This window comes from Mirounga angustirostris, unplaced genomic scaffold, assembly GCF_029215605.1.
Source record: "Mirounga angustirostris isolate CCGP_5_RB_7025 unplaced genomic scaffold, mMirAng1.0.hap1 SCAF_6, whole genome shotgun sequence".
In the NCBI taxonomy this organism is placed as follows: domain Eukaryota; kingdom Metazoa; phylum Chordata; class Mammalia; order Carnivora; family Phocidae; genus Mirounga; species Mirounga angustirostris.
Genome location: NW_026991714.1, coordinates 24,144,974 through 24,161,945, shown reverse-complemented (window position 1 = coordinate 24,161,945; position 16,972 = coordinate 24,144,974). Strand labels below are relative to the sequence as shown.

The 16,972-nt window shown below is 37.1% G+C and overlaps 1 protein-coding gene across 5 annotated transcripts in view; it reads right to left on the bottom strand.

The window, feature by feature from the left end:
* CFH (complement factor H) overlaps positions 1-16,972 on the bottom strand; it is a 231,337-nt gene that overhangs the window by 82,286 nt on the left and 132,079 nt on the right. For all 5 annotated transcript variants that reach the window (XM_064593901.1, XM_064593898.1, XM_064593899.1 and 2 more), the window contains 2 exons: positions 7,531-7,716; positions 7,093-7,198 (listed from right to left, as the gene is read on the bottom strand). In XM_064593901.1, the coding sequence (XP_064449971.1) occupies positions 7,093-7,198; positions 7,531-7,716 (292 nt within the window). The remainder of the gene's footprint in view (positions 1-7,092; positions 7,199-7,530; positions 7,717-16,972) is intronic.

The window sequence follows — 16,972 nt, the reverse complement described above, 5'->3', positions numbered from 1 at the left end:
GTTTTTGTTTATTTTTATCTTTTTCTTTTTTCTTTCTTTCCCTTTCTTTTCCCCTGGTTTCATTCAGGTCTTTTCTGATTTATTTAGTGTCTATTTTCTGGGGACGTTGTTACCCTGTTAGCATTTTGTTCTCTCATTCATCTGTTCTCCTCTGGACAAAATGACAAGATGGAAAAAATCACCTCAACAAAAAGAACAAGAGGCAGTACTGACTGCCAGGGACCTAATCAATACGGACATTAGTATGATGTTGAAATAGAGTTCAGAATGATGATTTCAAAGATACTAGCTGGGCTTGAAAAAAGCTTGGAAGTTATTAGAGAAATGCTTTCTGGAGAAATAAAGGAACTAAAATCTAACCAAGTCAAAATCAAAAAGGCTATAATGAGGTGCAATCAAAAATGGAGGCTCTAACTGCTAAGATAAATGAGGCAGAAGAGAGAATCAGTGATATAGAAGACCAAATGATGGAAAATCAAGAAGCTGAGAAAAAGAGAGATAAACAACTACTGGATCACGAGGGCAGAATTCGAGAGATAAGCGATACCATAAGATGAAACAACATTAGAATAATTGGGATCCCAGAAGAAGAAAGAGAGAGAGGGGGCAGAAGGTATATTGGAGAAAATTATAGCAGAGAACTTCCCTAATTTGGGGAAGGAAACAGGCATCAGTATCCAAGAAGCACAGAGAAACCCTCTCAAAATCAATAAAAATAGGTCAACACCCTGACATCTAATAGTAAAACTTACAAGTCTCATAGACAAAGAGAAAATCCTGAAAGCAGCTCAGGAGAAGAGATCTGTAACCTACAATGGTAGAAACATTAGATTGGCAACAGACCTATCCACAGAAACCTGGCAGGCCAGAAAGGACTGGCATGATATATTCAGAGTACTAAATGAGAAAAACATGCAGCCAAGAATTCCATATCCAGCTAGGCTGTCATTGAAAATAGAAGGAGAGATAAAAAGCTTCCAGGACAAACAGAAACTAAAGGAATTTGCAAACACGAAACCAGCCCTACCAGAAATATTGAAAGGGGTCCTCTAAGCAAAGAGAGAACCTAAAAGCAACATAGACCAAAAAGGAACACAGACAATACACAGTAACAGTCACCTTACAGGCAATACAATGGCACTAAATTCCTATCTTTCAATAGTTACCCTGAATGTAAATGGGCTAAATGCCCCAATCAAAAGACACAGGCTATCAGATTGGATTAAAAAACAAGACTCATCGATATGCTGTCTGCAAGAGACTCATTTTAGACCCAAAGACACCCCCAGATTGAAAGTGAAGGGGTGGACAACCATTTACCATGCTAATGGACACCAAAAGAAAGCTGGGGTGGCAATCCTTACATCAGACAAATTAGATTTTAAACCAAAGACTGTAATAAGAGATGAGGAAGGACACTATATCCTACTTAAAGGGTCTATCCAACAAGAAGATCTACCAATTGTAAATATCTATACCCCTAACATAGGAGCAGCCAATTATATAAGGCAATTAATAACAAAAGGAAAGAAACACATCGACAACAATACAATAATAATGGGGGACTTTAACACCCCCCTCACTGAAATGGACAGATCATCTATGCAAAAGATCAACAAGGAAATGAAGACTTTAAATGACACACTGGACCAAATGGATTTCACAGATATATTCAGAACTTTCCATCCCAAAGCAACAGAATACACATTCTTCTCTAGTGCCCATGGAACATTCTCCAGAATAGATCACATCCTAGGTCACAAATCAGGTCTCAGCTGGTACCAAAAGAATGGGATCATTCCCTGCCTATTTTCAGACCACAATGCTTTGAAACTAGAACTCAATCACAAGGGGAAAGTCAGAAAGAACTCAAATACATGGAGGCTAAAGAGCATCCTACTGAAGAATGAATGGGTCAACCAGGAAATTAAAGAAGAATTAAAGAAATTCATGGAAACCAATGAAAATGAAAACACAACTGTTCAAAATCTTTGGGATGTAGCAAAGGCAGTCCTAAGAGGAAAGTATATAGTAATACAAGCCTTTCTCAAGAAACAAGAAAGTCTCAAACACACAACCTAACCCTACACCTAAAGGAGCTGGAGAAAGAACAGCAAATAAAGCCTAAACCCAGCAGGAGAAGAGAAATAATAAAGGTCAAAGCAGAAATCAATGAAATAGAAACCAAAAGAATAATAGAACAGATCAATGAAACTAGAAGCTGGTTCTTGGAAAGAATTAACAAGATTGATAAACCCCTGGCCAAACTTATCAAAAAGAAAAGAGAAATGACCCAAATCAACAAAACCATGAATGAAAGAGGAGAGATCACAACCAACACCAAAGAAATACAAACAATTATAAGAACATATTATGAGCAACTCTATGCCAGCAAATCAGATAATCTGGAAGAAATGGATGCATTCCTAGAGATGTATCAACTACCAAAACTGAACCAGGAAGAAACAGAAAACCTGAACAGACCTATAACCACTAAGGAAATTGAAGCAGTCATCAAAAATCTCCCAACAAACAAAAGCCCAGGGCCAGATGGCTTCCCAGGGGAATTTTACCAATCATTTAGAGAAGAATTAATACCTATCCTTCTAAAACTGTTCCAAAAAATAGAAATGGAAGGAAAACTTCCAAACTCATTTTATGAGGCCACCATTACCTTGATTCCCAAACCAGATAAAGATCCCATCAAAAAGGAGAATTACAGACCAATATCCTTGATGAACATGGATGCAAAAATCTCACCAAAATACTAGCCAATAGGATCCAACAGTACATTAAAAGGATTATTCACCACGACCAAGTGGGATTGATCCTGGGCTGCAATGTTGCTTGAACATTTGCAAATCAATCAATGTGATACACTACATTAACAAAAGAAAGAACAAGAATCATATGATCCTCTCAATAGATGCATTAAAAGCATTTTACAAAGTACAGCATCCTTTCTTGATCAAAACTCTTCAGAGTATAGGGATAGAGGGCACATATCTCAATATCATAAAAGCCATCTATGAAAAACCCACAGTGAATAACATTCTCAATGAGCAAAAACTTAGAGCTTTCCCCCTAAGGTCAGGAACGCAGCAGGGATGTCCACTATCACCACTGCTATTCAACATAGTATTAGAAGTCCTAGACTCAGCAATCAGACAAGAAAAAAATAAAAGGTATCCAAATCAGCAAACAAGAAGTCAAACTCTTACTCTTTGCAGATGATATGATACTTTATGTGGAAAACCCAAAAGACTCCATCCCCAAGGTGCTAGAACTCATACAGGAATTCAGTAAAGTGGCAGGATATAAAATCAATGCACAGAAATCAGTGGCATTCCTATACACCAACAACAAGACAGAAGAATGAGAAATTAAGGATTCGATCCCATTTACAATTGCACCCAAAACCATAAGATACCTAGGAATAAAGCTAACCAAAGAGGCAAAGAATCTGTACTCAGAAAACTATAGAATACTCATGAAAGAAATTGAGGAAGACACAAAGAAATGGAAAAACGTTCCATGCTCATGGATTGGAAGAACAAATATTGTGAAGATGTCAATGCTACCTAGAGCAATCTACACATTTAATGCAATCCCCATCAAAATACCATTCACTTTTTTCAAAGAAATGGAACAAATAATCCTAAAATTTGTATGGAACCAGAAAAGACCCCAAATAGCCAGAAGAATGTTGAAAAAGAAAAGCAAAGCTGGTGGCATCACAATTCTGGACTTCCAGCTCTATTACAAAGTTGTCATCATGAAGACAGTATGGTACTGGCACAAAAACAGACACATAGATCAGTGGAACAGAATAGAGAGCCCAGAAATGGACCCTCAACTCTATGGTCAACTAATCTTTGGCAAAGCAGGAAAGAATGTCCAATGGAAAAAAGACAGTCTCTTCAAAAAATGGTGTTGGGAAAATTGGACAGCCACATGCAGAAGAATGAAACTGGACCATTTCCTTACACCACACACAAAAATAGACTTAAAATGGTTGAAAGACCTCAATGTAAGACAGGAGTCCATCAAAATCCTAAAGGAGAACACAGGCAGCAACTTCTTTGACCTCAGCCGCAGCAACTTCTTCCTAGAAAAATGGCCAAGGGCAAGGGAAGCAAGGGCAAAAATGAACTCTTGGGACTTCATCAAGATAAAAAGCTTTTGCACAGCAAAAGAAACAGTCAACAAAACCAAAAGACAACTGACAGAATGGGAGAAGATATTTGCAAATGACATATCAGATAAAGGGCTAGTATCCAAAATCTATAAAGAACTTATCAAACTCAACACCCAAAGAACAAAGAATCCAATCAAGAAATGGGCAGAAGACATGAACAGACATTTTTCCAAAGAAGACATCGAAATGGCCAACAGACACATGAAAAAGTGCTCAACATCGCTCGGCATCAGGGAAATCCAAATCAAAACCTCAATGAGATATCACCTCACACCAGTCAGAATGGCTAAAATTAACAAGTCAGGAAACGACAGATGTTGGCGGGGATGCGGAGAAAGGGGAACCCTCCTATACTGTTGGTGGAAATGCAAGCTGGTGCAGCCACTCTGGAAAAGCGTATGGAAGTTCGTCAAAAAGTTGAAAATAGAGCTACCATACGACCCAGCAATTGCACTACTGGGTTTTTACCCTAAAGATACAAATGTAAGGATCTGAAAGGGTACGTGCACCCCAATGTTTATAGCAGCAATGTCCACAATAGCCAAACTATGGAAAGAGCCAAGATGTCCATCGACAGATGAATGGATAAAGAAGATGTGGTATATATATATATATATATATATATACAATGGAATACTATGCAGTCATCAAAAGGAATGAAATCTTGCCATTTGCAACGACGTGGATGGAACTGGAGGGTGTTATGCTGAGCGAAATAAGTCAATCAGAGAAAGACATGTATCATATGACCTCACTGATATGAGGAATTCTTAATCTCAGGAAACCGAGGGTTCCTGGAGTGGTGGGGGGTGGGAGAGATGGGGTGCCTGAGTGATGGACACTGCAGAGGGTATGTGCTATGGTGAGTGCTGTGAACTGTGCAAGACTGTTGCATCACAGATATATACCTCTGAAACAAATAATACATTATATGTTAAAAATAAAGAAGAAGAAGATAGCAGGAGGGGAAGAATGAAGGGGGAGAAATCGGAGGGGGAGAAGAACCATGAGAGATGATGGACTCTGAAAAACAAGCTGAGTGTTCTAGAGGGGAGGGGTGTGTGAGGATGGGTTGGCCTGATGATGGGTGTTAGGGAGGGCACGTTCTGCATGGAGCACTGGGTGTTATATGCAAATAATGAAACTTGGAACACTACATCGAAAACTAATGATGTAATGTATGGTTATTAACATAACATAATAATAAAAAAAGAGATTTAGGGAATGTAGTAGAAGGAGTCTATGAGTTTTGATCCCCCCCTTTTTTGATGATTTTATTTATTTATTTACCAGAGAGAGAGAGAGTGCAAGAGTACAAGCAGAGGGTGCGGAATGCAGAGGGGAAGCAGGCTCCTTGCTGAGCAGGAAGCCTGATGCGGAACTCAATCCCAGGACCCTGGGATCATAACTTGAGCCGAAGGCAGATGCTTAACTGACTGAGCCACCCAGGTGTCCCGAGTTTTGATCCCTTTTGCCGGGTCAAATGTGGAACCTACAGGGGCCAGACTAGCCTGGATTGGAAGAGATGTTTCAGAGGTGAGGAATGAGGCAGTTGGAAAGCGTAGGACCAGATGGTCTTCATCTATTTGGTCATGTGTAATTAAAGTCATCAGTAATGATTAAAAGTTGGGCTAAAAATGTCTTTGAAATATCTCCCTCAGGTAGTGGCCAAAGCGAGCCTAAATTCATAAGAACTAAGACTTATGGGTGTCAATATCTTAGGAACTCTTCAAAGGGCTTCAATGTATATCTTATTTATTTCTTCCACCAATCCTATGATGCACCTGTTGTGTTTCTATTTCTAGAATTGAGGAAATGGGAGTTAAGAGTCATTAAAATAATACAGTTATTGAGTTGTGGAGTTTTGGGATGCAGGCTTACTCCAAAGCCTAAGCTTTAAAATATTATATTTTATTGCCTCAAATCAAGAAATAAATGAGAAGAGAATAATAAGAATCAATTTGTAATTTTTTTTAAAAAAGATTATTTATTTATTTATTTGAGAGCGAGAGAGCGAGAGAGTGAGAGAGCAGGGTGGGGGGGGCAGAGAGGGAAGGAGAAGCCGACTCCCCACTGAGCAGGGAGCCTGACTTGGTGTTCCATCCCAGGACCTGGGATCATGACCTGAGCCAAAGGCAGACACTTTCTTAACTGACTAAGCCACCCAAGAGCCAAATTTGTAATTTCTTGATCCTATTTATATTTATGTAGCATAAAATTGTAATGATATTGGTTTTCTCATGTATGAAACTTTCTTCAAAACAATTTTTTGACCTGGCTGAGAATAACAGAAATAAAGAACACTGAAGAGGTATCATAGTGTTAAGATTAGCCATGGAAATCCAGTAGGTGGTTAGAGAACAAAGAGTCAATGACTATGAACATAGTAGTATTTTTGGTTCATGTGATAAGAATAATTTGCAGACCATGGAAACTTAAAGAATGGTAGTTACTATTATGTCAGCGTAAAATATTTGCTTCTCCTAAATTTTATAAGCTTTTATCAAAAGAAGTGCCATGTAATCTGATTTTGTTAACATTCCCACTGTCCCTGGCATATTGAACTCCCATGTACTCTGCACATAATAGAATGTAGTCAGGACTCGTTGGAATAAACCCTTATTTATATGTATACTATTTTCCAGCCCTCCTATAACTACACTCTACCAGAGTAATTATAATCATTTTAATTTTTCAATGTTAAGGAGATAATTTGGTATCCAAATATAATCATTTCCATTATAGTTTAATTTTTCAGACTCCTTGTATGGTACTTATAAAAGTGCTCATAGAAAAATAAAGTAACCTTAAAAATACTAATTAGTAAAGTTCCTATTTAATACCTAAATTATAACTGCCCCAATTATAAGCCTCTTTTAATATTGACTACATACCCCTCATTACATGTGTAAACAACCTTTGCACCATATACAAACTCATTTCTTCTTTCAAGATGAAAAGAACCAAAAGGAGTATCTCCAGGATGTCCACAGGGCCTTTCTAAAATGAAAAAAATAATGATATTATTATGTAGCATGGGGAAACACATTTTATGTAGGAGTTCAAGGAAAATGACATTTGATATTATATCAGAGGACATAATTGAAGATGTGCAAAAGTGAAAAATGTCAATTATCATTTTAAAATTAGACTTATCTGTATGGTTGTTTTTTTTTTTAATTTTAGAAGATTACAACAATTTATTAAGAATAATGATGGTATACGATTTTGTATTTAAATGACAGTTATATAATTCAGCTAATATTGCATCAAACATTCAGTATTTTAATAATTAAGTTTTCATAAATTTCACAAATATATGAATTATTTACCCCGACATATCCTTAATGGATTAAGAGACTCCCATTCTCCATTCCTGCATTCCATTATAATAGCTCCAAGAGTTCTAAATCCAGGTCGGCATTTATATATAGCCTGCATGCCCTCTGGATATGTTTGTTCAGGCCAGGCACCAGACAAAACTTCAGTCTGTTTTCTTGGAGGAGGTCCTTTGCAATCTACAAACAATAAGAACAAAGTAAGTGCTTGAAGTGCTTATTTAAATTTACAATATGTCTAGGTTATTTTTGCTTTTAAAAATACCTATGCTGTTACAGGTCCATCCAAAAGTATGTTTTAACATATATAAAATATATTTTTTACCTTACAGAAATTGAATCAACATAAATTTGTAAAAATAGCTTTCCATAGAAATAGTTTGCCTTTACTATATATATTTTTTAACATATAATGTATTATTTGTTTCAGAGGTACAGGTCTGTGATTCATCAGTATTACACAATTCACAGCACTCACCATAGCACATACCCTCCCTCCTTTACTATGTTTTTTAATCAAAATAATGATTCTATTTATTATTTTATCACTACATTAGACATAAAAATAAATTGAGAAGCTGCAAGTGCATGCCACTTCATGAAGATTATGCAACAATAGAGACAGCCACTGCAGAAAGCTAGAAGTGACTTATCCTTTGGGAATGCAAGTACAGCACACACAAAAGTCATCAAAGGTGGGATTATTGATAATATCTGCCAGCTGGAATTTATGTACAAATGGAAAGTTTTAAAATGAAAATAAGGGAACATTTGCTATCTCTGACCTCTTAGGCAGGGAGTATGGGGGAGATATTATATATATTATTCTTAACTGCTGCACCGCATTCAACTATTCATTCATTGATTTGGAAAATACTTACTGGGCACTATTCTAAGTTCTAAAGAAAAAACAATAAATTTTAAAAGAGACAAAGTACCTGTTCTCAAGTATTTCCATTCTACTAGGGAAGTTAGTTATTAAATAAGTAATTAAATAGATGTATCATATGCATTACAGGTAGATAAATTCTATTTAGAAAACTAAAGCATGGCAAGATGATACAAACTTGAATGGGAACGTTCCAAATACGATGGAATAGGATGGAACAGAACAACATTCCTACTGCAAATTGGAAAAATTCGTGTGTGTGTGTGTGTGTGTGTGTGTTGAAAGGAACTGGAAACTGTGAGAAGAAAAAGGATTAAATAAACTAAACCAAAGTGGGAAGGGCCTGTTTTATGCAAATATACAGTTTTTGGCCATTTCTTATCTGGTCGTGTTTGCCAACTCTGGGTATGGATTGAAGATCAGGCTTTGCCTGAATGGAGGAATGCGATGAGGAAAAGAAAAATGAGACAAGCTTTTGGAGGCATGTCTAACATGAAAAATTCTGAATCCCCGCAGAATGAGTGTGCTCTGCTGGAGCCTAAGTAATTTCTTAAGAGTGGAGTGAAAATTCCTATAGTCTCATAGAAAAAGTCCCAATAAGAAAAGGATCTTGCTTCAAATACACAACTGTATCCTCATCAAGACAGTTGACATATTTGAGTCACTCAGGGTGAGATTTAAGAGCAGAGGTCAAAACATCAGAAAAGCAGGATAAATCTCTCAGAGTGTTCTAGGATGGAGGAAGAAGAGACCAACCAGGTAATTGATAAAAAGCCAAGAAGGTCTTTACCTTGAGACTTTTGAAACCAGAAGTGGACTGACTCAAAATAGAAGTGCAACTCAGACCCATCTGAGTTCGCTTCTTGATTAGATCAAGAAAGAGCAAACACTTGTCAATGGGAGGTAAATAATATAAACATTATTATTACATTTATTTCATGTGAAATGTATGGCTTTGGATAAAAAATTAAAAGACACATAAAGAAGCAAAAAATGTGATCAAGAAATGAAGCAAAAATAAATGGCTCATAGAAGCAGACAGTCAGATCCAGATGTCCGAATTAGTGTCAAGTTTCTTTAAAATAGCTGCTTTAAGTATGTTAAAGGAAATACAGGAAAATAATAGATAAAATGAGTAAAAAGACAAAGATATTCAAAAGAAAACTGATGCTATAAAAATAATCATGTGTTATATAAAATTACAAAATAAATATCCAAAATAAGGATGCATTGGATGGTCTTAAGAGCCAAATGGAGATAGCAGAACACAAATCTGAAGAATATTGGTGTAGAAATATCCAAGTTGAATATAGGAAAACTGTAGAAAACACCAATAACAAATAAAAGAGAGTACAAGAAATGTGTGGAGCAGAGTCAAGTGATATGTGTATGTCTAAATAAAATTCCAAAGCTAGAGAAGAGAAAAGAAAGAAATATTTGAAGAAAGAATAGCTCAAAGGTTTCCAAAATTGATGAAAAAAATCAACTCTCAGAATCAAAAGCTCAAAAAACAAAACAAAACAAGAAAAACAAAACAAAACAAAAAAACTCACAACAAACCAAAAGGGTAAATACAAAGAAAAACTATACGGAGGCTTTGCTGAGAACCAAAGATAAAGGCAAAATCTTAAAAGCAGACAGAGAAATGAACACACATTTCTTTTAGGAGACTAAAAGTAACACTATGTTTGTAAGAGTAACAACTCAGGCATGAAAACAAGGTGCCAGCATTTCTAAAGTGCTGGAAAATAAATGGCAAGAGAACTCTGAACCCAGGGAAAACATACTGCAAAATGAAGGAGAATACAAACACATTCTCAAACAATCCAAAAACAGAGAGAATTCAACAATAGCAGACTGACACTAAGAAAAACCCCACTAAAGCTCTCTAGGTTTGAAGGAAAATGATTCCATATATAAACAAGAAAGGGTAATATTAAATGAACAGAACTGAAGAAAATAAATATATGGGTTAATAAAAAGACTACTGAAAAATAATAAATAACGTGCTATGTATATTTTAGCAACATTTTAAAAAGACTTGATTTGAAATCAATAACAATGTCTTATAGTGTTTGTAAAAAATTCAGGAGTATAATATGTAAAAATAATAACAAAAATGTCAAGAGATAACAAATGAAATTAAACCATTTTAATGTTTACATAGTTTAGAATGTAGTGAAAGTATTGATTAAGGGTAGACTATAATAATTTGAGTATGCTTATTATAAAACATTAATATTAGGAGATATATAACTAATAGAAATGATATAGTGAGGTAGTAAAGAATATTTGATTAATATTTTGAAAAGGCAGGAAAGGAGGAATAAAAGAACAAAGAAGAGATGACACAAAAAATAAACAGCAATATGTTAGACTTGAGCTTAACTGGATCAGTAATTACAATAAATGTAAATGGATTCACCACTCCAATTAAAGTATAAACACTGATTGGAGAAAAACAGGAAATAAAATTGAAGTATATGCTGATTACTTTTGATAAAATGGGACCTGGGTGCCTGGGTGGCTCAGTCGGTTAAGCGTCTGACTCTTGGATTCAGCTCAGGACCTGATCTCATAGCTCCTGGGATTGAACTCCCTGCTGGGCTTCCTGCTCAGCAGAAGTCTGCTTAGATATTCTCTCCCCCTGCCCCTTCCCCTGCTCGGGCTCTCTCTCTCAAATAAATAAATAAATCTTTAAAAAATGGGACAGATAAGTTGAAAGTAAATGATGAAAACTAATACACTATGAAAATATTAGCCAAAAAAGATAGGGTTAATATATTAATATCAGGCAAATAATAACTTAAGGCAGAAAGTATTGCTAGATAAAAGAGGACCATTTCACAATAATAAAAGAACTATTTGAACAGAAAGATGTAATAATTCTAAATGTGCACGAACATTTAGAATGATTGCTGGAGTTGGCGCATACCAACTCACAGGAGGTAGTTATAAACATCTCTTCCCAATACAGTATTCCCAATGTGATGTCACATTGGTAACTTAAAATTGACCATATCATGAGTATTTACACCATGGGTATTGGCAAATTCTACAAATCAAGACTCTTTCTTTTCCTTTTTTTAAATTAAAAAAATTTTTTTTATTGTTATGTTAATCACCATACATTACATCATTAGTTTTTGATATAGTGTTCCATGATTTATTGTTTGTGCATAACACCCAGTGCTCCATGCAGAACGTGCCCTCTTTAATACCCATCACCAGGCTAACCCATCCTCCCCCCCCGCCTCTAGAACCCTCAGTTTGTTTTTCAGAGTCCATCATCTCTCGTGGTTCATCTCCCCCTCCGATGTGGTATATATATACAATGGAATATTATGCAGCCATCAAAAGGAATGAGATCTTGCCATTTGCAATGACATGGATGGAACTGGAGGGTGTTATGCTGAGCGAAATAAGTCAATCAGAGAAAGACATGTATCATGTGACCTCACTGATATGAGGAATTCTTAATCTCAGGAAACAAACTGAGGGTTGCTGGAGTGGGGGGTGGGGTGGGAGGGGTGGGGTGGCTGGGTCTTTTCCTTTTTTTTTTTTAAATAGTTGATTGTTATACATTTGCCAGCATACCACTGTACATAAACCTAATAATATGTCTTCAAGATATAACAGAAGTAAAAGAAGTAAACAAATCCATCCTCATAGCTTGAGATTTAAATACACTTCTCCAAGTATTTGATAGAAAAGCAGATAGACAAATAAGGATATAGAATATATGAACATTATTTTTTTTTAAGAGAGAGAGAGAGAGGGATAGCAAGTGGACGGAGGAGGAGACAGGGAGAAAGAATCCTAAGCAAGAATCCTAAGCAAGCTGCACACTCAGCATGGAACCCAACATGGAGCTCGATCTCATCACCCTGAGATCATGAGCTGAGCTGAAATCAAGAGTCAGATGCTTAACCAACTAAGCCACCCAGGCGCCCCAAATATATGAACATTTTTAACCAAATCGACCTTTTTTATTGTCATAGAATGGAACCTTCAGCAGCCGCAGCTACAGATTCATTCCAATTACACATGGAATATTCACCAAAATAGACTATAAGCAAGGCTCAACAATTCAAAAGATTGAAAATCACTCTAAGTATACACCTTGACCACTAGACATTGTTAACAGAAAATAACTGGAAAAATCTCAAAAGTTTTGAAGTTAAGTAACACTTTTAAATCACTCATGGGTTAAGAAGAAATCACAATACATATTAGAATACAACTTGAACTAAACAATAATGAAAATATGCTATATATCAAAATTTGTGGGATGATACTGACGCAGAATTCCTAGACGTTACATCTGGGAGCCCTGTCCTTAAAGCCCTGAATTGTGACTTCAGGTAGTGCAGGAAGGTATCTGGCTCTGGAGAAATTTTCAGCCCTTCTCCTTAATGGGTAGATGCAGCAATGATTCAGGAGGCAGGATCTCGCTATTGCCAGGAGATTTTAAAAACCTCAAGAGTCCTGGGGTGCCTGGCTCGTTCAGTTGGTAGAGCATATGACTCTCGATCTTGGGGTTGTGATTTTGAGCCCTACATTGTGTGTAGAGATTACTTAAAAAATAAAATCTTTAGAACAAAACAAAACAAACCTCAACAGCCTGATAACAAAAATATGTTAAAAACCCCTCTAGCCTCGGTTTGTAGAACTAGTTGGCTTCACCAGCCACTTCTGCAAAACATGCAAGGAGAAACAACTTTGCTATTAATACCTGAAAAAGCTAGTGGCAAGAAAGGATAATCTTGAAGAATCGAAACAAATATTTCTCCAACGAGAAAATGCAAGTGATCAATAAACTGATGGAAAATTACTCAAACTGGAAATGAAAATGAAAACCATAATAAACCATGAATAAAATAACATGACATTGGTAAAAATTTAGAAAGTCTAAAAATCCCGCTATTTGGAAAGAACTGCTGCTCCAAAGGAAAATGGGAACCACCACAGTAGGAGAGAGTTTAGCAACGTGTAGTGAGTTGAAAATATGCATTACTTATTACTTAGCAGTTTTACTCCTAGAAATAGGTCACTGAGAAACTAACACACATGTGAACCAGGCTTCTTGTGTGGTAATATTTACAGCATAGGATTTTTTAATAGCCAAAAATGGAAACAACTTCACAATATCCATCAGTAGGTGACTGGGTAAAAAATTGTGGTACATTCGTGCAATGGAATAGTACACCCATGCTACCAAATGACATGAAAAGATAAAATAATAATCACATGACGTAAAAAGACACATAGGTACATTGATATTATAGGATGATTTCAGCTATACAAAACTCAAGAACAAACATAGATATTAGGGATGTGTACATAGGCTGTGAAGTTATTAAGGAAGAGCAAAAATGTAATTACCAGAAATAGTAAGATAACGTCTTCTTCTAGAGGAAAGGTAGGGGTATTGACATAATAGAAACCCACTGGGATTTTCTGGGATGCTGGGAAAGTTTTACTTGTTGACATGGGTGATTTATTATATTTGTAATACAGTACATTCATATTTTATTTGTACATATTATATCTCATGATAAATGTATTAAAGTAACAGAATCTGCATATAGATTATGATTCTTATTTTGCAAAAAATTAACTAAATGACATATAAAGAGATCACAGTATGTTACTATGAAGCTCATGCCTACTGATTTTAATTGATAATATTTTTAATACTGCCTGCTGCTTAATTTAGGTATAAATATCCTTGATATTAGAATGACTACAGGAAGAGCTAAGATGGGAGGATGGTAGGAGGACCCTAGGCTTGCCTAATCCCTTAAACACAGCTAGATAAATATCAAATCATTCTGAACACCCATAAAATCGATCTGAGGACTGATAGAACAAACTGTACAACTAGAGGGAGAGAAGGGGCTACATCGTGGAAGGTAGGAGGTGCGGAGACGTGATTTAGGGAAGAAATGGATCACAGGTGCTGTGGAGGGGAGCCCTGGTCATGGACAGAGGCAAGAGAAAGAGAGAGGGAATGAGAGAGAGGAGCACACAGGGGATTGCACAAGGAAATCACTTCCCCAAAGACATTGACTGGGAAAATGAGAGGGGCTGATTTTTGTGCTTTTACAACCAGTGGGCTCAAAGACTAGAGTTTTAGAAGTCTGCAGCATGGCCAGTATGGAGCTCTGAAAGGCGCTGCAGTGTTGCTGTGGAGAATGAGGGCAGATAGCCCGGGGGCAGAAGATGCAATCTGAGGATCCCCTGGGATGTCCTGGGAGAGACAGTTCCCTCTTCTTGATGCACATCTGGGAGAGGTGGCATTGCCTCTCCGGGGGAAAAAAGAGCTGACAGGCACCATTACCAGAGACACCTGCTGAGGGCAGCTAACCCAAACACGGGTTCTTTGATGTACTTTGCTCCAAACTCCATGCCCTTGCGCCTTGGTGCGACTGCCCTTCTGGGACAAACCTGTGTGGTGGGACCCTCCTGCAGAGGACCAGCACTGGTCTGCACCACGCCAGGTCCCTAAAGTTTTGAGTTCTAAAACTCAGCTGGCCTGCCTGGGATAGAACACAGGTGCACTGTGCTGCTGGGCAGGCCGATGGACCAGACACAGTCACGGTGGAGGCAGGGATCTGAGGGACACCTGGGACACATGAGGGGAGATTGTTCCCTCTTTTGCAAGGGCTTCCCAGACAGCAGTGGGCATGAACTCCCCTTTCCAGGGACAAGGGAGAAGGTTTCCCTCCCCTGTGACCTTTTCTTGTTCTTTCTTTTGGGATGAATTCCTCAGTTTTGGCATTTGTTCTAAGAATAAGCATTTGACAAAGTACAGTAGCCATTCTTGATAAAAACCCTCAACAAAGTAGGGATAGAGAGGATGTATCTCCACATCACAAAGGCTGCATATGAAAAACACACAGGTAATATAATTCTCAATGGGGAAAAACTGAGAGCTTTTCTTCTACCACCAGGAACAGGACAAGGATGTCCACTCTCACCATTGTTATTCAACATAGTACTAGAAGTCCTAGCCTCAGCAATCAGACAACAAAAAGTAATAAAAGGCATCCAAATTGGGAAGGAAGAAGTCAAACTTTCACTGTTTGCAGATGACATGGTACTCTATGTAGAAAACCCTTAAGACTCCACTAAAAAATTGCTAGAAATGATACATGATTCAGCAAAGTTGCAGGATACAAAATCAACAGACAGAAATCTCTTGCATTTCAATACACCAATAATGAAGTAGCAGAAAGGGAAATCAAAGAATCGATCCCATTTATAACTGCACCAAAACCCATCTGATACCTAAGAATAAACCCAACCAAAGAGGTAAAACATCTGTACTCTGAAAACTATAGAATGCTGAAGAAAGAACCTGAAGATGACACAAAAAATTGGAAAAAACTTTCCATGCTCATGGATTGGAAAAACAAACTGTTAAGATGTCTATATTACCAAAGCAATGTACACATTTAATGCAATCCCTATCAAAATGCCACCAGCATTTTTCACAGAGCTAGAACAACCTACCCTAAAATTTGTAAGGAATCACAAAAGACCCCAAAAAGCCAAAGGAATGTTGAAAAAGAAAAGCAAAGCTGGAGGCATCATGATTCTGGACTTCAAGCTATATTACAAACCTGTAGTCATCCATACAGTTTAGTACTCGTACAAAAACAGATACATAGATCAATCAATGGAACAAAATAGAAAACCCAGAAATGGACCCACAACTATAAGGTCAACTAATCTTTGACAAAGCAGAAAAGAATATTCAGTGGAAAAAAGACAGTCTCTTCAACAAATGGTGTTGGGGAAAACTGGATAGCCACATGCAAAAGAATGGAACTGGACCACTTTCTTACACCTTACTCAAAAAATAAATTCAAAATGGATGAGAGACCTAAATGTGAGACAGGAAACCACCAAAATCCTAGAGGAGAACACAGGCGCAACGTCTCTGACCTAGCAACTTCTTACTAGACACATCTCTGGAGGCAAGGGAAACAAAAGAAAATATGAAATATTGGGATTGGGCCTTCATCAAGATAAAGAGCTTCTGCACAGTGAAGAAAATGATCAACAGAACTGAAAGGCAACCTTCAGAATGGGAAAAGGTATTTGGAAATAACATATCTGATAAAGGGTTAGCATCCAAAATATATAAAAAACTTATCCAACTCAACACCCAAAGAACAAATAATCCAGTTAAGAAATGGGCAGAAGACACGAATAGACATTTTTCTGAAGAAGTACAGATGGCTACCAGACACCTAAAAAGACACTCAACATCACTTATCATCAGGGAAATAGAAATCAAAACCACAATGAAATATCACCTCACACCTGTCAAATGGCTAAAATTAACAACATGGGAAACAGCATGTGTTGGTGAGGATGTGGAGAAAGGGGAACCCTCTTACACTGTTGGTGGGAATGCAAAGTGGTGCAGCCACTCTGAAAAACAGTATGGAGGTTCCTCGAAAATTTAAAAGAGAACTACCCTCAACCTGGCAATTGCACTACTGGGTACTTACCCCAAAGATACAGATGTAGTGA